Source organism: Mirounga leonina, unplaced genomic scaffold (genome assembly GCF_011800145.1).
Source record: "Mirounga leonina isolate KUSES-001 unplaced genomic scaffold, KU_Mleo_1.0 Mir_82, whole genome shotgun sequence".
Classification (NCBI taxonomy): Eukaryota; Metazoa; Chordata; class Mammalia; order Carnivora; family Phocidae; genus Mirounga; species Mirounga leonina.
Window position 1 is genome coordinate 43536904 of NW_023270825.1, and position 22835 is coordinate 43559738.

General features: G+C 36.6%; 1 protein-coding gene across 4 annotated transcripts in view; it reads left to right on the forward strand.

Annotated features, from left to right (window-relative positions):
- The window catches only part of WDHD1 (WD repeat and HMG-box DNA binding protein 1), a 59327-nt gene extending 39024 nt beyond the window's left edge, over positions 1-20303 (forward strand). For 3 of the 4 annotated variants that reach the window (XM_034992291.1, XM_034992294.1, XM_034992293.1), the window contains 12 exons: positions 1-138; positions 867-1023; positions 6597-6711; positions 7560-7691; positions 10736-10953; positions 11050-11168; positions 11764-11820; positions 13613-13656; positions 14061-14231; positions 14828-14958; positions 16894-17032; positions 19489-20303. In XM_034992291.1, coding sequence (XP_034848182.1) covers positions 1-138; positions 867-1023; positions 6597-6711; positions 7560-7691; positions 10736-10953; positions 11050-11168; positions 11764-11820; positions 13613-13656; positions 14061-14231; positions 14828-14958; positions 16894-17032; positions 19489-19689 — 1622 coding nt within the window. In that variant the 3' untranslated portion in view covers positions 19690-20303. The remainder of the gene's footprint in view (positions 139-866; positions 1024-6596; positions 6712-7559; positions 7692-10735; positions 10954-11049; positions 11169-11763; positions 11821-13612; positions 13657-14060; positions 14232-14827; positions 14959-16893; positions 17033-19488) is intronic. The other variant, XM_034992292.1, reaches the window with a different exon arrangement.
- Positions 20304-22835: the final 2532 nt, after the last annotated feature.

Sequence of the window (22835 nt, forward strand, 5' to 3'; positions counted from 1 at the left end):
GTGCAGGATTTGATGGTGATCAGTGCCTTGGAGTTCAACTGCTAGAGCTGGGGAAAAAGAAAAAACAAATTTTACATGGTGATCCACTTCCTCTTACGAGGAAATCCTACCTAGTGTGGGTTGGATTTTCAGCTGAAGGCAAGATAAACTCATTTATTTATATTAAAGACATTTTTTCAAGTAGAAATTGTTCCATTGTTTTATTCCTAATTGTTTTTTTAAGGCAAATTGTCTATATTGTATGTTTAAATTCCTTTACTATGTTGGCAGTGGGAAACGAATTGTTAGGCAAGGTAGCCATTGTTTTATGTATAAGATCTGTTGTTCGTGTGAATTCTGGTTAGAAAACATACAAAGAGAGAAATACATTTCTCTAAAAGTTTGTTATGGATAACAAGGAGGAGTTGGGAAACACAACAGTGACAAGGCCAAGAAAGCAAGAGGAAGAAGAGTACTACAGACAGAGATCTTTAGATCATCACTGTGCATCAGGTTCTGATCATTTTTCCAAGTCTCTCTTAACTAGCGAAACTTCAGATTCAGGTTTAAATTTTTTTTTTTTTTTACTGAAATTGTCTTTTACAAATACTGCTATATTCCAGCAGGTGGCATAGTTCTCACTGAAACTATCAGCTTTTTCTCTTGGATAAATTTTAGTCATATCACATGCAATTTTTTTTTTCTTTTATTCAGTTAGATCTTACTCTGTGTAGTTAATGAAGTTTTGTGGGAAATGATCTTTAATTATTCACCTTTTTGCTTTTGAATTGACAATTGAATCATTGGTATGTATTTTTTAAATAGGATTTATTTCACAAATATGTAGCTATTTCCCCCGAGTGATTTCTTTTTCATTTGCTGTGTAGGTACCCCCTGTTACACAGATTCAGAAGGCATTGTTCGAATGCTTAACAGAGGGCTTGGTAATACATGGACTCCCATATGTAACACAAGAGAACACTGCAAAGGAAAATCTGATCATTACTGGGTGGTTGGTATCCATGAAAATCCCCAGCAACTGAGGTAGGCTATTAGAAAGTGCTTAGTTGATTCTTTCTAAAAAGTACTTTGAAATTTTTTGTTTTGTACTCTTTTGTTTAAAGGTATTTAAAAATTTTTTTTGTCCTTTACCTTAGTTCATTTATTTGCTTTCCATATTCACTAGCTTAGAAATTTGTTTATACTCATTTTGAAGTTTTCAACATGACTTAGAACTTACTGAACAAAAGTTTATTGGTGTAACTATAGTATTATTTCAGCCAGACAGGGAAGGGAGTTCTGGCTAAATGTGGCATTTCATCTTTTATTACAGCCTTTTATTTTAAACTATGATTTAGAATTGAATAATGTAGTGGCTTTTTGAGATTTTTAAAAGCCTCAGTAATTATAACCAGGGAGAGGGCTAATAGAAATTTAGTAGTTGACTGCAAGTGTAAAACTCAATCTGTATAGTCTCTATTCGATATTAAATATTTTCCTCTTTTTTGACACCTGATATCTTCTTGGTCTAAATAGTTGGCAGTGGTATTGTGTAGGTACTTGGTGAACAAAGAGGTCTCTGCTTTCATGGAGCTTTTAGACTGGGGAGACAGATAACAGAAATAAGTAAATATTAATTACTATTTGGGATAAATGCCACAAATTAATCTTGAGTAGACCCATGATGGGGAATAACAGAAGGGCACATTCTAGGTAGCATGGTCACATAGGACTCTTAATAGAGATAGTATTAAAATGAGACCCAAAGCCAAGGAGTCTGTTGGGCAAAATGGAGTGAAAAATGATCCATGCAGAATAGACAGCATGTATAAAGGTCCTCAGGTCAGAAAGAGCTAGGTATGTTTAAAGAATTGAAAGAATGTAAATGTGGCTAGCATACAAGAAGTGAGGGTTGATGGGAGGCCTAAGTCCATGATGATATCAGGAAGTTAGACACAGGCTGCATTATAGACCATATAGAGAAGTTAGTATTTCATTTGAAGTTGTATCATGAAGCCATTCTACAGTTTTATCTGGGGAATGATGTAATCTGATTTATACTATAAAAAGAAAAATACATGTGGTAACTGGAAAGACAAAGTAGGGAGCCCAGTTTTCAGTCAGGGGATTTATCCTGCTCTCTGAGGATGTTTGGAGATGTGGGGTAGTATTTTTAGCCATCACAATGATTAGGAGTTACCCTGGCATTTAGAGAGCTGTGGCCAGGGCTGTCAAACATCTTACAGTGTGCAGGATGGACCTGCTCAACTACAGATTATCCTTCCCCAAGTGCTATCAGTGCCTCCATTCAGAAACATTGAGGAGGATTTTGCAGTCATCTAGCTGAGCTATAAGTATAGCTGGAATTAGTGTGGGGGCAGTAGAAATTAAGGAAACTAGATTTGAGATAGAAACAGTAGGATTTTGTGATAGATGGGGTGTTGGGAGTGAGAGAGAAGACTCAATAATGACGCCCGTGTCTCCAATTAAAACAACTAGATGGATAGTTGTACCATTTACAGAAATAAGAGACATGAAAACGAATTCTCTCTTGGGTATGTTAAGTTTGAAATGCCTGCAGGATCTCCAAATGGAGATATCAAGAAGGTATTGTAATACATGATTGTAAGATACAAATTTGGGAATCACCAGAATATAGAAGGTATTTAAAGTCATAGTAATAAACGAGATCACTTAGAGGGAAAGAAACAAAAAAGGTCACGGAACCCACCCCTTAGAAATTCCAACATTTAGAGGTCAGATATTGGGAGAAGGAGCTTTTGAATGAGGAAAAGGAATATTAGCTAAGCAAATAAGAGAAAAATCACTTGAAGAGGGTCATATCACAGAAGCTATAAGTAGACTATTTCAAGAAAGGCAATAGTTAGAAAAGAAAATAAAAATGGCTCTTGAATATATGAAAAGATACCAAAATAAGAAAAATACAATCAAAACTAAAAAGAATTCTCTTTTTACTTATCAAATGAGGAAAATCTGAAAATTTGATAACACTCTTAGTTGGTGAGGCTGGGGGGAAATAATCAAACTTAAAATTGCTGTTAGGAGTATAAATTGGTTACAATCCCTATGGAAGGCAATTTGTCAAGAACTACCAGAATTAGAAATGCATGTGCTTTTTTATCTGCCTTAGGATTTGTCCAGCATATATACTAGTACTTGCTATTTAAAGTGTGATCCATGGACCAGCAGCATCAGCATCACCAGGGAGCTTATTAGAAATGCCAAATATCAGGGCACCTGGGTGGCTCATTGGTTAATCATATCCTTTCAGCTCAGGTCATGATCCCAGGGTCCTGTGATCGAGCCCCATGTTAGCTCCCCACCCCCCCATGCTCTCTTTCTTACATGCATATGCGCACACTTTCTCTCTCTCAAGTAAATAAAATCTTAAAAAAAAAAAAAAAGAAACGCTGAATCTCAGGCATCAGTTAGACCTAACTGAATCAGAACCTGCATTTTAACAAGATCTTCAGGTGCTTTGTGTGCGCATTAAAGTTTAGGAAGTACTGAGGCTAGCACGTGTGGGAATGATACATGTAAAAGATATCCTACATTGTAGGATTGTTGATATTAGCAAAGGATTGGAATCCTAAATTTCCATTAGTAGAAGAATAGGTAATACTGTTATGTACAAGTGTACAGTAGAATACTATGTAGATTTTTTAAAAGATGAAACATCATTTATGTGATAAGGGATGTGTATCAGAATATATAAAGAACTCTTGAAACTCAAAAAAAGTTAACTCAAAAAATAGGCAAAGTATTTGAATAGACATTTCTCAAAAGAAAACACACGTGGCTTATAACGCCTGAAAAGATATTCATTAGTTATTAAGCATCATTAGTTATTAAGGAAATGCAAATCAAAACCACAGAGATACCACTTCATACCCACTAGGATGGTTATTATCCAAAAGATGGACAATAACTAGTGCTGTTGAGCATATGGAGAAATTGGAACCCTAACCAGCACTAGGTGGGGATATAAACTGGTACAATTTGGCATTTCCTGAAACGGTTAAAAATAGTTAGCATATGACTTAACTGTTCAACTCCTAGGGATATAAATAAAAGAATTAAAAACACGTCATTTGAGTCCATACAAAACACCTGCCTTTAATCATGAATATGAGTAATTACTAATCTATAGAAGCTGTCACTTCTGTCTCCATTTGAAACGCACATCAGTTTAGCAAAAACTGTCTTTATTGTTTCCTCTGAAGATTTTTTTTCATGATCACTACTGGTTAATATATAACTGAGTTTACTTTGCTCTCTACAAACATCTACCTCCCTTCCTTTTCTCTTTAGCTTTTAAAAGCTCTTAAGAGTTATTTAACATGCTTGAAAACAAATTCTTTTTTTGAGTTTTGTTTGTTTAACTAGCATTTGTTATAGTACTGACTATATGTGCTACACTACATAAAGGTAAATAAGGCCAGCAGCGGAAGAGTTGGCTGGTAAAATCATTATCTACTCCTGAGTAACTGCTCTAAACAAGTTGTGAACAAAGTCTCCTCCATGCAACCCAGGACACAAAGCAAAACTTGTTGCCTGGGGGAAGCTTAGTCTGGACATTGGCCCCAATTTTCTCTAGTCTGCTATTTTTTCAACTCTTCCTTTAGTAAGAGAGCAAGTTTATTATTTATTTGAAAAGGAATTTAAGTAATTTTGTCTTGTTAGTAAACCGTAGTTTATTTTTTCCATTTTCTCCTCCAGATGGTTTAGCCACACAGTTTCCAGGAAGCTCATTCATTGTAGGCAGAACCCACCAAATTAGCAGTCAAATGAGTTTGCTTTTCCTCTTCTTCCATGAAAGGGATATTTAATGGAGAACAGGTCTTTTTATTTCAAGTCTTTAAAAGATAAGAAATGTGAATTAGTACTCTGCTTTGATGTAAATGTGGCTTGAAAAAACTATAAATAAAATCCTAATTTTTCGGGCGCCTGGGTGGCTCAGTTGGTTAAGCAACTGCCTTCGGCTCAGGTCATGATCCTGGAGTCCCGGGATCGAGTCCCGCATCGGGCTCCCTGCTCGGCAGGGAGTCTGCTTCTCCCTCTGACCCTCCTCCCTCTCATGCTCTCTGTCTCTCATTCTCTCTGTCTCAAATAAATAAATAAAATCTTTAAAAAAAAAAAATCCTAATTTTTCTTTGTGACAATTGCTTACTATGACTAAGTCAATAAAATATTTGAGCTATAAAATGTTTTTAAACAAGAGAGTATGTATTTTTATAGAAAAATAAATGTTAAGGCAATTAAGATTACTCCCAATGTTACTTCTGATTTTGTTAATATACATATATAAGTATATAATTAGACTTATTCCTTTCTGAATGCACATGTTTGTTTTCATTTTGCATGACCAATAAACCACTGGCTTTTGTGAATGACAGAATTGCTACAAGAGATTTTTTTCAAGTATTCACACTGCTACCTCACATTGTGTGGTGACAACCACTGATTTACATGAAATCATAAAAGGGGAGGAAGAAGAAATGAAATTATATGTTCAAAAATATTGGAGCTCTAAAAACATGTTTGTATTTTTATTATATGGTCACAAAAAGAAGGTGTATTCAAATCTTACTAGGAAGGGGGGGCCTCTGTAGTTTGAAAAAAATTCCTGAGTATTGCCACTTATTAATTTTTAATTATTCTAGTGGGCATTTGATAATATTAGACACTTATGAAAAAAATTTATACCAGAGGATCTGATTTCTACTTAGTATTTTCCCTTTAAGAAAATCATGACTTTAAGCCATGACTAAAAGGCTGTACTATAAATGGGTGGTTATTAATAAGCATTGACTATTGTACTATATTTTTAAATGACTAGAAAAATTAGAAAATTCACCCAAGGTACTTACAGTGTGTGAGCATGGTTTTCCAGTGGTTTTCTTATAAATAATTTGGAGTACATAAGTTAAAAGGGTATTCTACGTGTGTATATCATTCTGTGATTAATGAATGCTTTTTAATTAATAAATTGCATTAGTATTCATACTGATGGTCGTCTTTAAATACCTTACATATCCTAATCAGAAAAGGTTTAGACAAAGTTCTTGCCCACTGAGCTATTTATTACCACGTAAGGCAACCATTGATTTAGCAGAGCAGGTATATATTATAACCAGGTATATATTGGATTTTCTGCTTCATTTTTACCAATATCTAGTAATAGATACTTATCTGTATTGGACATAACACCATCTTTTTCTCTTATTTGACACTTTTACCAAACTGATAAAATAAAAGTGAAATGCTTTATCAGCATTTCATCTTGGGTGATCTGTTTTATAACATGGATCCCTTGACAAGTCTTTATGGCACAGCTGCCCTATTTTAAAAGTGGGCAGTTTGCTAAGGAAAAACTGATGTGAGGAGGGATTGTTGAAATTCTTGAAATGCATGGGGAGAAATAGTTTTTAAACCTAATCAGGTGTGAAGTTAAAAAGAGTAATTTGTTGTATATTATTAAGCCAGCTATTGGCATAATATTATTCCAAGTTACTGAATTTAAGAAATTTTATATTTTAACAGTTTTTATGATTTGGGTGGAAGTTTTTGTGGTGAGACTTTTTTTTTACTGACAGGTGCATTCCTTGCAAAGGTTCTCGGTTTCCTCCCACTCTTCCGCGCCCTGCTGTAGCTATATTATCCTTTAAGCTTCCTTATTGTCAGATTGCAACAGAGAAAGGACAAATGGAGGTATGTGGAAATCTTACCTTGACACTCTGAATTTGATAATATAATGCCTGTGACGTAGACATTTAAAAATTTCCCTGATGACCAGTGTTGAATACTCATTACTTTATAATTAAATAAATAGTGGTAGCAGGGAGGGAGGATGACTGCTTATGATCACCAGGGTACCTGATTGCCATCACTGCTTCCAGGGATTTTGTCTGTGAGGTAAATGGGTATGAACATCAGGGTAAGGCTCTCAGTCGCAGAGTTGGGTGAGTGCCTGAGAGGGCAGGCCTCCATAAATATTGTGTTTTAGGCCAGGCTTGCCTCACTTTAGTCCTAGCCCTGTGCCATCAAAAGTCATTTGAAATCTTGTAATTAGTTAATCTAAACAAATAGCAAACCAGCTCTTAAAAAATAGTTTACCAAATTCTCTGAGCATTAACTATGATAGCTAAGAAACTATTTAAAATGCTATATTTCCCTTTTTTAAGGACAGAAGATGAAGTTAAGCTTTGGTATCACATTAAAATTTGAATTCCAAACTAAACTATACAAAGAGTATTTCAAAAATTATTTTATTCGGAATCTGTTATCTTTTTTTTTCTAAACGATTTTATTTATTTATTTGACAAAGAGAGACACAGCGAGAGAGGGAACACAAGCAGGGGGAGTGGGAGAGGGAGAAGCAGGCCTCCCGCTGAGCAAGGAGCCTGATGTGGGGCTCGATCCCAGGATCCTGGGATCATGACCTGAGCCGAAGGCAGACGCTTAACGACTGAGCCACCCAGGCGCCCCCAGAATCTGTTATCTTAAGATAAATATTTAACACTTGCTGGTAGTTTAAGCAGTTTTTTCCACTTTTGTAGGAACAATTTTGGCGTTCCATCATGTTTCACAATCACCTTGATTATTTAGCTAAAAATGGTTATGAATATGAAGAAAGCACTAAAAATCAAGCAATAAAAGAACAACAGGAGCTTTTAATGAAAATGCTTGCGGTGAGTAAAATAAATATGCTGGAAAAATTAAAGTTACACTTTTCTATAGATTGGATTCCTTAAAAGTATGTGAATTAGCACCAAGTTCCACAACATCAAAATCTTTTTTTTTTTAATTTTTAAGATTTTAATTCTAGTATAATTTACAGTGTTGTATAAGTTTCAGGTATTCAATACAGTTATTCAGCAATTCTCTACCTTACTCAGTTGTTTCCCAGTTGATGTTGCAGTTAAAATATTTTTTAAAAAAATAAATAAAATATTTAAGACATTACCTTGTAACTAAGATCATAGGCAGATATGTGTACTTTTTTTTTATTATGTTAGTCACCATACAGTACTTCATTAGTTTTGATATAGTGTTCCATGATTAATTGTTTGCATATAACACCCAGTGCTCCTTGCAATACGTGCCCTCCTTAACACCCATCACCAAGCTAACACATCCCCCGCCCTCCTCCCCTCTAAAACCCTCAGATTGTTTCCCAGAGTTTTTAGTCTGTCATGGTTTGTCTCCCACTTTGATTCCCCCCCTTCATTTTTCCCTTCCTTTTCCTAATGTCCTCCATGCTATTCCTTACGTTCCACATATGAGTAAAGCCATATGATAATTGTCTTTCTCTGCTTGACTTATTTCACTTAGCATAATCCCCTCCAGTTCCATCCATGTCGATGCAAATGGTGGGTATTCATCCTTTCTTTTCATTACTTCTGTATCTTTGGGGTAAATACCCAGTAGTGCAATTGCTGGGTTGTAGGGTAGCTCTATTTTTAACTTTTTGTGTAAACTCCATACTGTTTTCCAAAGTGGCTGTACCAACTTGCATTCCCACCAGCAGTGTAAGAGGGTTCGCCTTTCTCCACATCCTCTCCAACATTTGTTGTTTCCTGCTTTGTTAATTTTTTTTTGCTGGAGGGGAGGTGGGGGAGGATGGGGTAACTGGGTGGTGGGCATGAAGAAGGGCACGTGATAAAATGAGCACTGGGTGTTGTACGCAACTGAGAATCACTGAACTCTACCTCTGAAACTAACAATACACTATATGTTAATTAATTGAACTTAAATTTAAACAAAAGAACCCCCCCCCCCAAAATTTTTTTTTTGCCATTCTAACTGGTGTAAGGTGGTATCTCAATGTGATTTTGATTTGAATTTCCCTGATGGCTAATGGTGTTGAATATTTTTTCATGTGTCTGTTTTTTCATATGTCTTCTTTGGAGAAGTGTCTGTTCATGTCTTCTGCCCATTTTTTGAGTTGATTATTTGTTTTTTGGGTGTTGAGTTTGAGAAGTTCTTTATAAATCTTGGATACCAGCCCTTTATCTGTTATGTCATTTGCAAATATCTTCTCCCATTCCATAGGCTTTTAGTTTTGTTGGCTGTTTCCTTTGCTGTGCAGAAGCTTTTTTGTCTTGATCAAGTCCCAAAAGTTCATTTTTGCTTTTGTTTCCCTTGCCTTTGAGATACGTGTACTTTTAACCTCCTTCATCTATTTCACCCATTTCCCTACTGACATTTTCTGTGGTAACCATCATTTCCTCTATAGTTAAAAGTCTGGGGTTTTTTGTCTCTTTTTCCTTTGTTTGTTTTGTTTCTTAAATTATATACATATGAGTGAAATCATATGGTATTTGTCTTTCTCTGACTGATTTCACTCTCTAGATCCATCATGTTGTTGCAAAAGGTGGTATTCACTATTGTCACCATTATGTGACACTGCCTTGAGTTTAGTATTAAAGAAATTTAATTAGCTTATTGTAGAGTAAGTTTTGTTCCTTTTATAAAATGTCATTTATGGTCTAGGAACTAATAACCTTTTTACTTCCCACAGCACATGTAAGAAAATCTGTTTGGTTTATTTACCATGTAGCATTACAGGAGCTTTTCCTCTGGAACAGTGGTTTTCAGCAGGTTATCTTATCAGTAGCTTGAGGACTGGTCAGGTCTTCTTTAGCATTCTTGTAGCCCTGGCAAATGCCGGAAGTTCAGCCTAGTTACTATGAGAACCATACTACTTTTCATTTCCAAATGCCTTCTGAGGCAGAGTGCTACCCTGATTAAGAAGTACTATTTATAGATTAGTGATAGTAGAAAACTTGAAAAGGACATGCAGGTGACTGGTTAAGCCTTCTGTGCTGATGCATCAGATGTGGGGTGTCTAACAAAATAATCCTTCTACCCTATGAATTAGGAAACCCTTAGTAGTCTTTGAAGTACTAATTTTCCTTACATTGTACTTTGAGTTGTCAAAATTCATACCAAAAGAAAAGTAGTCAAGTATTTTCTAAGATGTTAAATGAATGCCCTTTGTTTTGTATTATTACATATAAAAAATAGAGCAAGAAAAAGGAAGTTGTTAATTTGGAAGTTATACAACTATTTCTGGTAGTTGGAGATCATAGACAATCACACTTAAAAACGAATGGATAAATCTACTTCCCCACACCCAAACTCACTTAGTAGCATTTGTGTACCAATTCTGGGCAAAGTAATAACAAATCATTTACAATCTATTCCTTCTTTGAACTTGCTGCCCTATTTGGCGAGGGTGGGGTGAGGGTGGGTGGGCAGTGAAGCAAGGTTAAGAAAACCACATGTGAATCTTAAAGGAATATCTTACTTCCCTTGCAATTAATAGCTTGAAATCATAAAACATTTCATTGAATCTAAGCAATTATTGATTGTAAAATGCACCATTATTTAAGCCTAAAAAAATGCTGCAAATTAAACTCTGACCCACCATCAGTTGTGAGATGCTTGCCACTTTCAGAGATGTTAAAATGTATAAAAATATGCATCTTAGAATCAGTGAGATACATTATCTAGAAAACTTTTCTCAGTTTTACTACTAGTATCATTCTCTTATTTTTAAAGTTTCTCTTGGGTGTTATATGCAACTAATGAATCATTGAATGCTACATCAGAAACTAATGATATACTATATGCTGGCTAATTGAACATAATAATAAATATAAAAAATTTAAAAAATAAAAATAAAAAGTTTCTCTTGACATGATTTTATTTTTTTTCCATTCTTGGTTAGCTTTCTTGTAAACTGGATCGGGAATTCCGTTGTGTGGAACTAGCTGATTTAATGACTCAGAATGCTGTGAATTTAGCCATTAAATACGCTTCTCGTTCCCGGAGATTAATATTGGCCCAAAGACTTAGTGAACTGGCTGTGGAGAAGGCAGCTGAATTGGCAACAACCCAGGTAGAAGAAGAGGAAGAGGAGGATTTCAGAAAAGAGCTGAATGCTGGGTAAGAAATAATCAGCTGCTTAGATTTTTCTTTACCACTCTGAATATTAAATTGGTCTTTGCATAGCTCTTTATTGAATAATATATTGTCTTTTAGTTACAGTAATACTGCTACGGAGTGGAGCCAGCCAAGACTCAGAAACCAAGTTGAAGAAGATGCAGAGGACACCAGAGAAGCTGATGATAAAGAAGAAAAACCAGAATTACATAAGCATGGCAAGATACTTTTTTTTTTTAAAGATTTATTTATTTGAGAGAGAGCATGTGTGTGAGTGGGGGGAGGGGCAGAGGGAGAGAAGCAGACTGCCCACTGAGTGAAGAGCCAGACGGGTCTCAGTCTCACAACCCCGAATTTATGACCTGAGCTGAAATCAAGAGTTAGATGCTTAACTGACTGAGCCACCCAGGCATACCATAAGATACATTTTTAAGGCAATTTAAAGATGAGAAATGGGCACCTGAGTGGCTCAGTCGTTGGGCATCTGCCTTTGGCTCGGGTCATGGTCCCAGGGTCCTGGGATCGAGCCCCTCATCGGGCTCCCTGCTCCACAGGAAGCCTGCTTCTCCCTCTCCCACTCCTCCTGCTTGTGTTCCTTCTCTCGCTCTGTCTCTCCCTGTCAAATAAATAAAATATTTAAATAAATAAATAAATAAAGATGAGAAATGTTATATTTGTGGCTTTCCCCATTTTACTTAGCTGAGGAAAATTGAATACTTGTGCTTTGTCAAGACATCTTTGCTGATTGTTGATTATAGAGAATAACTTTATCTCCCCATTTACTTACATTGTATTATCTTAATTATTTTATAGGACAGAATCTGTTTTCCAAAAGTACAAATCCCTCTGATGTGCCAGCTGTTAAGTCAGGTAAGAAATATTTGTGATTTTGAAATATCAAAATTGTGCAAGTTAGTCTTTAAAGTGATATATCTATTCAAATACACCCCTTACCCCCACCCCCACCTCCATCCCTCTGCCCTTGGTTTGTTTTTATCAGAAATATTGTTTGTAAAACTGCTAATTTTACAAATATTTATTAAATGCCTATATAACAGTGTGCTGTAATCTAGTCAGTGGTAAGGGATTGGTTGGGACCCCAAGGGAGGCCTCCATTGAATGTTTAAAGCAGAGACCTGCAGGATGAGTAAGAGTCAGCTAGGCTAAGATGGGTGAGAGCAGAAGCAAGGGAATGGTGTGTGACTTAAGGAACAGCGTTTGTGAAGACTGTAAGAGTGGTGTGAAGAGCACAGAGGCAGAGAAAAGTGGTGCTGAGTGGTTTTGGAGGGATTGGCGGGAGCTAAATCATGCAGATCTATGTAGGCCACAGTAAGAATTTTGATCTTTATTCTGAGGTCGCTGGGAGGCTGTTGTAGGTTTCAAGCAGAGGCATAGCGTGCATACTGGCAGAGGAGGAATGCACATAAGGAGACTACTGAGGCAGTCCAAGTGACATTGAATATTGGTTGGACTTGGGTGGTGGTGACTAATGGGAGAAAGAATGAAAAAAAATGATGTGTTTCTGAAGAAAAATGTAGAGAATATGGAAGTTCAGAGTGTAAAGAATGACTCAGTTTCCTGGCTTGAATATTTGAATGAATGATGGTACCATTTACTGAGTTAGAAAACACTAGGGAAACTCAGGTTTAGGTAGGAGGATGATGAACTACTATTGGATATTTGGGTTAGGAACTCAGGAAAGTAGTCTGGGAGGAACATATATAAAGTGAAAATTATTGGCATAACCATAGCAATTTAAATCATGGGCATGGGTGAGGGAGCATTGGAGGAGGATATAAAGTGAGAAGAAAAGTGAGCTTAAGGGCTAGAGAATCCCCAACATTTAAATATTAGGTGGAGAGGAATCATCAAAAGAGAATGAGATTAAGAGAGGAAGCAGATAGGAATGCGGAATCTCGGAAGTCAAGGGGAGGAGACAATATCAGGAAGAAAGGAACACTCAGCTCTGTAGAATGCTGTTGAGGGGGTCAAATAAGATGATGACTGAAAACTACCCACCAGATTTGGCCACATGGAGTTTATTGTGTCCTTAGCAAGAGCAGATTCTATAGGGTAGTAGGGCTGGAAGCCATATTATTTGGATGTTGGAATGTATGAACAGTGAGGAACTGGGAATAGCTGTGTAGACAGCTCTTGAATTTGGCTTTATAGGGGAGGGAATTAAAAATGGTGGCTGGAGGGGATGTGGGGTTGAGAGGGTTTGTTTTTGTTTGTTGAAGTTGGGAAACTTGAGTAGCCAATAAAGAGGGAAAAGATGGTATACATCCAAAGATGGTGTAGCCATTGATAGGACAAGTTTCTTGACAAAGCAGGAGGGGATGGAATCTAGAGCACAAGTAGAGAAATTATTAACCTTAGCTAAAACAAGGCACCATTCTTCCATGGTAATAGGAGAAAAGGATAGATCTATATATATTGGGTTGGTATATTTCATAGTGAAAGTTGGGATAGTTCCCATTTAAAGCTTTTATTTTGGCTTGGAAATAGGTAGGGGGTCATTATATGGTTGTTAATAATTTTAAAGTTGCAAAGTACATTTGTTTTTGTATAATACAGATTAAAATATTCCATCTGTTATTACAGAAGTCAGAAGTCTTCTATGTTTTACCACTATTAAGTGACGGTTTCTTTCTTATGAAAGGTGCAGTTACCTCTAGCAACCAAGGACGAGTAAACCCCTTCAAGGTAAACTCTTTCCAGTGATATTTAAAATGTGTTTCAATACATTTTTATACAGAGAAATATTTCCAAACCACCAGATGACACTCCCCAGACTTGGAGGCACTGAAGACTGAAGCAGATCTTTATGAAAACGGATGAAAGCAGCACTAGTTCACACTTGGGCTAAGAGTTATATGTTCTACTTATCTTCTAAATACCAATGGTTTTGAAAGATATTCCCTCTTTTCCATGGGGATGTGGTATATTTAATATGTGTATCAGTCTAATTTGTATTGTACAAAGTGTATTCAATTCCAAATGTGAGACCATGGTATAGACCTAATAGATATTTTAAGGAAAAATGAATCTCTTGGGATTTTTTTTTTCTTCTTTAAACATAAAAATGCTAATAGTAGTTTGCTCTTTAGGTATCAGCCAATTCCAAAGAGCCAGCCACTTCAGTGAATTCACCACGTTCAAGTAATATTTTAGACAGTATGAACAAATCATCCAAGAAATCTACTGCACTTAATCGAGCTACAAATAATGAAAAGTCTCCAGTTATAAAGCCTCTAGTTCCAAAGCCAAAGTCTAAGCAGGTACTATTTCAACTACCCACATCAGCAATAAGCAGTACATGATCTGTTTGTTTTGTTCACTCTTTCAGGTATGAGACAGGAGGCTCCAGTTATTTATTATTGATTTTCTAGTGAGGGTAGTGGTTCTCATCTGATTTTGCTTCAGAATCACTTTTTGAAATATATATATATTTATACTCAGGGCCCAGGGACTCAGGCACCTATCTGGTTTTTAAGAAAATTTCCCAGATGATTCTGATGCATATCTTTGTTTAATGATGATGCTGTAGTACCTAGCCCCAATCTTGTTCTGTATTCTGATTTTGCCTTCTAGTTTCATCCCAGATTTGGTATTTCATCCCAGATTTGTCATTAGTACAGTAGATCTTCTATCTTTTCCATTTCATATAATAAAATTCAGCATTTAGAAAATACGGAATTTGTAGTTTTTGGGGGTTTGTGTCTCTGGTCATGTTTATGTTCAGTTGAGAACCCCAGGGCTTCACGTGTTGGTATAAGAATTCTACATACATTTTTCCACATTTTTCAAAAGTTGATTGTAGTATATAAAATTGTACTACATTTTGTTGGAGTATTCATTATGTTTGTTTTTACAGGCATCTGCAGCATCCTATTTCCAGAAAAGAACTTCCCAAACTGATAAGACTGAGGATGTGAAAGAAGAACATCCTAAAAATACATCATCTGAAACACCAGCTATGTGTCCTCAAAACACTGAAAACCAAAGGTCAGTACACAGACAAATTTATTATTCATTTTTTTTAAGATTTTTATTTATTTATTATTTGACAGGGAGAGAGAGATAGTGAGAGAGGGAACACAAGCAGGGGCAGAGGGAGAGGGAGAACCAGGCTTCCCGCGGAGCAGGGAGCCCGATGCGGGGCTCGATCCCAGGACCCTGGGATCATGACCTGAGCCGAAGGCAGACGCTTAACGACTGAGCCACCCAGGTGTCCCCAAATTTATTATTCTTAAGATGTAATATCCCAATAAAAGGCATACAGAAACAGCAGTACAGAATTATTCAACTCTCTTGTTCATTATTACAAACAATACATTGACACTGGTAGTGGACATTCTGAACACATAATTTTAAGGAAAGGAAGCCATAAATATTGATTAATGTCTATTTATATTACTTACTAGGGTATGCCCTGATAAATTACATGTGTTTTAAATTGTACATATTTTGGGGCGCCTGGGTGGCTCCGTCAGTTAAGTGCCTACCTTCGGCTCAGGTCATGACCTCAGGGTCCTGGGATCGAGCCCCGCCTCGGGCTCCCTGCTCAGCGGAGAGCCTGCTTCTCGAGAACCTCTCCCTCCGCTGCTCCCCCTGCTCTCTCTGTCAAATAAATAAATAAATAAAATCTTTACAAAAAAATAAATTGTACATATTTTCTAATTCTTTTTTTGTTTATCTTAAAATAGATATAGTTACATGGGAGAAACAGTGAAAAGGTAGAAAAAAAATGTGTGATAAAGAGTAAATATCTCTGGGCGCCTGGGTGGCTCAGTTGGTTGAGCGACTGCCTTCGGCTCAGGTCATGATCCTGGAGTCCCTGGATCGAGTCCCGCATTGGGCTCCCTGCTCGGCAGGGAGTCTGCTTCTCCCTCTGACCCTCCCCCCTCTCATGTGCTCTCTCTCATTCTCTCTCAAATAAATAAATAAAATCTTTAAAAAAAAAAAAAAAGAGTAAATATCTTTCCTGTCCACCCAGTTCCCCTCTTCACAATCACTACAACAAATTTCTTACATAGCCCTCCAGAATTATTTGTGCATGTTCACTTATATTTATCTTTTTTTTTATTTTTACAGAAATGGTAGCTTACACATTATTCTGTACCTTGCTTTTTTTCACTTAGCAGCTTTTGTAGAACATCTCATATTACTACATGAAGAGTTTCTTTAATCTTTTCACATCCACTGAATGGATATGGCATAATTTATTCAGTTCTCTACTGGTGGACAGAAGGTGGTTGCTGGGGTTTGCTAATACAGATAGTACCACAATGAATAACTTTATATGAATGTCATTTCTCACATATACATATAGCTATAAGATGGATTCCTGTATGGTTCAAGTTAATGTGCACTTGTAATTCCAATAGATATTGCCAAAATTTTCTCCATTGATGTTGTATCATTTTCTGTACCTCCTGCAATATGAGAGTTCCTGTTTGCCTGTATCCTATTTGTCTGCCAATGTAGTATGAGAGCTATGAGAGCAAGGATGAGGGGATGGGTAAAGATCTTGAGAGAGATAAAAATTTCAAATAGCTGGTTTGGGAAATGGAAAAAGAACCCACCAAGGATACTTGGAAAAAGGCACAGAGGGGCTGAGTGGAATTGGAGACCTTGGGCGTGTCAGTATTCTAAAAAGAGCTGGAAGTGTAGAGTTCATGGTTGCTCCACTTGGAAAATACAAATGTAAGTAAAATCTTTGAATTGACCTTACAGGGTATTTTTCAGTTCATTTTTCCCATGGTCTCCTGGCAGTTTTAAGTAATGTGTAGTATGAATATTAACAAGTATAATTAATTGTGTCTCTCTTACTTTATATAGGTATGCAAAGACTAATTGTTAATTACTAACCTGAAAAATCATAAAGCACTTTAAACTGCATCTTAAGTATAAAATATTTTCACATAATTGCTATTTTAGGCCAAAGACTGGGTTCCAGATGTGGCTGGAAGAAAACAGAAGTAGTATTTTGTCTGACAATCCTGACTTTTCAGATGAAGCAGACATAATAAAAGAAGGAATGATTCGATTTCGAGTATTGTCAGCTGAAGAAAGGAAGGTAAGGATGATTTTGCTGAGATTGAGATCTTAGTAAATCCCAGGTTTTAAAAATTCTTACAGAAAATGCCTTTTTCTGTTTTTGGAAATTGCAGATATTCTGGTATAAACTCTTGGTGGAGAGGCAATTAAATAACTGAAATGTCAGCTTTGACCGTATGGATGTGTAATAATTATTATTTAGTGCTGATGGTTGAATTTTGGTCAGATTTACTGTTTATATCTGTATATAAGTTCCTATATAATGTAAGTTAGGAGGATACCCCAAGAAAAAGTACATTACTTCTAAATCAAAAGCAAATTAATAAGTAAAAATGAAATTAATTCACATGTTTGGACTTTAGGGTTCTTGTAAGCAGAAATTTTTAAAATGCTATGTACTTCCACATTGAATACAAAGTGAGAATACTGGGCTGCCTGGCAGGCTCAGTCAGTAGAGCATGTGACTCTTGATCTCAGGGTTGTGAGTTTAGGCCCCACTGTGGGTATAGAGCTTACTTTAAAACAAACAAACAGAAAAACCCAGAATGAGAATACTGCTTTTTGGGGGGAAAGGTGGTGTTCTGTTATAGCCTTTCATTTGGAAATTAGGACAGGTGGCTGGTACCTATTGCTCCTCATGTAATTTCTGCCATGTGAGGGAGGGCTAGGAGTACCTTTCTGGTGCAAGGGGAAGGAATGTCAATTAAATCTTCAGATTCACTTCCCCAGGGATGACAGTATGCAGCATGGGCACCTGGTGAAGTAGATACTTACCTTGATAAACTGGGTTTTAGGAATGAAGGTATTACAAAATGAGGAAGCTAGAAACTGGTTGAACCACCTCTATCCTCATTAGAATTTCCCTGCCAACTTTGTGCTTCTCATTTTTTATAAGAATGAATAAGAGGATAAAAATTCTAAAGACATAGATAAAATGGCATATGAATGGTCTTATGCAGTAGAAGAGGAAGAGACTTGGTAAAAGTTGTGATTGTGTTTTTGAATACTTAAAAATGTAATCAGTATTGTTAAGGTAAACCTTAAACATTTGCTTAAATCCAATCTGTTAATGTGAGAAATTCTGCAGCTCCAAAGGGTTCCTTTTCTTCAGTAAAGAAATGGGAAAGGAAACAAAGTGGAAGAAGGAGGAACTATTACATATTAAAATAGATTTAAGAGACAGATGGAGAGGCACTTGGGTGGCTCAGTTGGTTAAGCATCCGACTCTTGATCTCTGCTCAGATCTTGATCTCAGGGTTGTGAGTTCAAGCCCCACATTGGGCCCCATGCTGGGTGTGGAGCCTACTTAAAAAATCAGTCAATAAGAGACAGATGGAAACGACTGAGCTTTGTAAGGTTCTTTGCTTAGTGAATAGAAGCCAGTCCTGAAAGAATATCTGAAATGTCATTCCTGAAATGACAAAGTGATAGGGATGAAAAACAGTACCGATTACCAGGAGTTGGGGCCTGGGTGAGAAGTGTAGGTTTTGGGGGCAACATGAGGGATACTTGTGATGGAACTGTTTTGTATCTTGAATGTAGAATCTACTTTGGAATTAACATACACACACACATAGGAGTAGAAATAAAAAGGAGGATTGTATTGATGTCAGTACCCTGGTTATGATATTACATTAGTTTTGCAAGATGCTACCATTAGGGAAAACTGGGAAACTGATACACGAGATCCTTCTGTATTATTTTCTACAACTGCATGTGAATAATCTCAAAAAGTTTCATTTTTAAGAAAGTACCTGCAGTTATAGTATTTTGCACTTAATATGGTTAAATACAAGCAGAGTTTAGGTTGAAATATTAGAGGTAGAATGTAAATTTTTTTTTTTTTAAGATTGATTTTATTTATTTGACAGAGAGAGACACAGTGAGAGAGGGAACACAAGCAGGGGGAGTGGGAGAGGGAGAAGCAGGCTTCCCGCAGAGCAGGGAGCCCGATGCGGGGCTCGATCCCAGGACCCTGGGACCACGACCTGAGCCAAAGGCAGATGCTTAACGACTGAGCCACCCAGGTGCCCTAGAATGTAAATTTTTTAACATGCTCTGCAATTAAGTAATAAGAGATTTGTTAACTGAGGGCTGTTAATGATTAGCTTAAAAATTCAAGTGCTAATTATGCTGCATTTTTTTTTAAGATTTTTTTTTTTTTTTTTTTTTATCTGAGACAGAGAGAATGAGAGAGACAGAGAGCACATGAGAGGGGGGAGGGTCAGAGGGAGAAGCAGGCTCCCTGCCGAGCAGGGAGCCCGATGCGGGACTCGATCCAGGGACTCCAGGATCATGACCTGAGCCGAAGGCAGTCGCTTAACCAGCTGAGCCACCCAGGCGCCCTATGCTGCATTTTTTTTAAATACTGCTTTTTATAGATGGGTTTGTTACCTGGAAAAGTAAGGAAATCATTTCCTTCCTATTTCTTCGTTATTGCCTAAAAATCTTTTCTCCTCCCATATTTTGACGAAGGCATGGGCTTCCAAGGCCAAAGGAGGAACTACAAGTGATGGAGCTGAAGCAAAGAAGCGAAAACATGTGGTTGATGAAAGTCATGAAACTGAAAATGAGAAAGAAAAAGCAAAGGAGAATCTGAATTTGCCTAAAAAGCAAAAACCTTTAGATCTTTCTACCAATCAGAAACTGTCAGCTTTTGCATTTAAGCAGGAATAGAGTTAAAGAAAGTAGGAAAGTAGGTAGTGGATTTTTTACTCATCATTGATGAACCTGGACTTAAAAAAAAATCTTTAGAAAACTCATTATGTATTTTTAAAAGAGTTTAGTGACAACTATTTGTCTTTATGAGATAATGTAGTAATTATATTGGTGTAGGGAACAGGGCATGTGTAAAAACCATCATCTCTGCAGATTGCTCTGCCCGCAAATGGAGGTACATTCCAAAACATTGTGATTAGTCACTGACTTGAAGCTACTGGCATGTCCCAGTGGAAGCCAGTTTGATTTTGTTTCTTACCTTCAAAATCATCAAAGCCAAGGCCTTAAAACCTCTGAGCACTGAAGTACCTTCGAGGGGTTTCCTCATTTGGTTTATGTCATGTACTGAGAAGTACTATAGAAGTTGTCTTCCAGATTTGTTACCATAGACTCTTCTCTATGTCTGTACTGGACTAGGGACCATGTTTTTTTATATGGACCCTAAACATGTAAATAATTTTGTAGATGAGATTTTTTTCTTTTGTTTGTTTCAGAAATTTCTTCATATATGGCTTTCAGTTGTCTTTGTAGTGCGTGGTTTTTAAAAAATAAATGACTTTCACATTTCCACATTTAGCTTGCTGTGGTCTTAATATTGTATTTCCATGAAATGAAAATGTTTCTAGAAAATACAGTTTATATTTACTGCCATAATTTCCACCATTGCCCCCATCCTGCTACATATCATACACATGGAAAAGAAGATTGAAGATACTGTTTTGATAGTATTTCAGCCCAGGGCATAATGTGTTTCCTGGTAAGATACTCTGGTTATCATCATCAGCAGTACTTTCCTGAGCAAGTCTTTGACGCCTTGATAAGAGAGTAGTTAAAAGTTAGGGAAAGTCTTTAACTCCTCTTTAATTTTGAACAAACAAGATTTAATTATTTCATGCATTTTTGGTTATTATTCTAAGCAGAATTTAATACAAATGCAGCCACTTAATGAGAGCAGAGTACACAGGGGCGGGAATGGAGGGGGGTTGTAGTAAAATAAAATCAGATGGCTCAGACTTGAGGATGATTTTATATGTTGGAAGGAACATAATATGTTGAAAATTCAGATGTGTAGAAGCCAAAGATATTCTTTATCATTATGACTAAGGTTAGGAAGGAATACATTTCTAGTTTTTTAATTAGTAGCTGGTATAAAGAGACATTATAGCTCAGTGGTTAGGAGCACAGATTTCAAAGCCAAACAACCTGGGTCTTAAAGACTCACTGTAGTACCTACCAGCTGAATAAACCTTGGACAAGTTTCTAACCTTTGACCACTCATTGTAAAATGGGTATAGTAATAGTGCCTACTTTAGGGTTATGAGAATTAAATGAGATAAAAGCACCTAGTTCCTAGTACATAGTAATGTTTATATAAATGTCAGCTATTATTAGTTATACTATTGGCTATTTAATGTTTCTTCATCATTTGATTTCATTCTGAATACTGTATGAATTTTTATTTCAAGAACCTAAGGTAAAAGTTTATAATACTTTGGAAAACATGTTTGTAGACATGCATTTGTTTCTATTTCCTCAACTTTATTGTAAATAGGATATAATCCTTCAGTGTTATATTACAGTTCCATAGGAACCTGAGAATACTAAGGATTTGCAAAAAAAGTGTTTTTAATCCCTTTTATTTGGTTGAAGGAACATTTTTGTATTGACTTAGTTTAAATTATAAATCAGAACTTGGAAACCAAGATACATTATCTTTATTCCTTTGCCATGTAAGATTAAACCTTTAAAAATTTTTTTTCAGAGGGCTCCTGGGTGGCTCAGTCGGTTGAGCGACTGCCTTCGGCTCAGGTCATGATCCCAGAGTCCTGGGATCGAGTCCCACATCAGGCTCCCTGCTCTGCGGGGAGCCTGCTTCTCCCTCTTCCACTCCCCCTGCTTGTGTTCCCTCTCTCGCTGTGTCTCTCTCTGTCAAATAAATAAATAAAATCTTTAAAAAAAATTTTTTTTTCAGAGAATTGGGACTTAAGGATGGGAAAATGGAAATGAACGAATATATTAACCACCATCATGATATCAATAATATTGCCTATCTTGAGCTTATTGTGTGCTGTAGAATATAGCCATTTGCTTAATTTCATTCTCTAGTAGTAAAAATTTCTCAAAGAGGAGGTTATTTTAATACTTGATATTCATCAAGAGATCATCATCTGATTATTCCAGAAAGCATGTGAGTGAGCACTTTGTTACGCCTGCCTACTCTGGGGGCTGTGGTAATCTACAGCCTATCATATCAGTGCAGCGCCTTGTGGTGAGCCACTGTCACTAACATGGAACAGATCCCCGTAGGCAAAAGGATGTGACCCATCCATGTAGAAAGTATCTTAATCAGTGACTGGTTGTCTTATGGGTCTTTTTTGTTTTCCATCTGCTTTATTATAGATGTATGTAATTTTTCCTCAGGTATTTATTTTGAAAATTTTCAAATCTACAGAAAATTTCAAGTAGTACAGTGAACATAATATATACCCTTTATCTACCTTGACTTACTCTTGACATTTTGCAATATATGCTTTATAAATAGGGTTTTTCCCAAGCCATTTGAAATATGCATCAAGACATTTCACCCCTCAGTGCCTCAACATGTGTCCCCTAAGAACAGACATTCTTCTACATAACCACAATATCATTATTATACCAAAGAAATTTAACAGAAGAATATTATTGCCTAAGATGCATTTCATATTAAAATTTCCCCCAAAGTATCCTTTAGCCTCTCTCCCCCAACCAATCTAGGATCAATCAAGAATCCTGCACTGAAAAAATTTTTTAAAAATCCTGCATTGCGTTTAATTAGAAGTACATACATTTTTTTAGTTCAAGTATAGTTGACATACAGGAGCAAGGAGCCCGATGTGGGACTCGATCCCAGGACCCTGAGATCATGACCTGAGCCAAAGGCAGACGCTTAACCATCTGAGCCACGCAGGGTCCCCAGAAGCACATACTTTTTAATATGGGAAGAATGAGGAAGACTATCACCCCCAATCCTAATATCCGGAGATAACCACTGTTAACATTTTGGAGTATGTCATTAGGCTCTCTTCTGTGCATGTGTTTTTCTTTCACATAGGTATGTTGTCCAA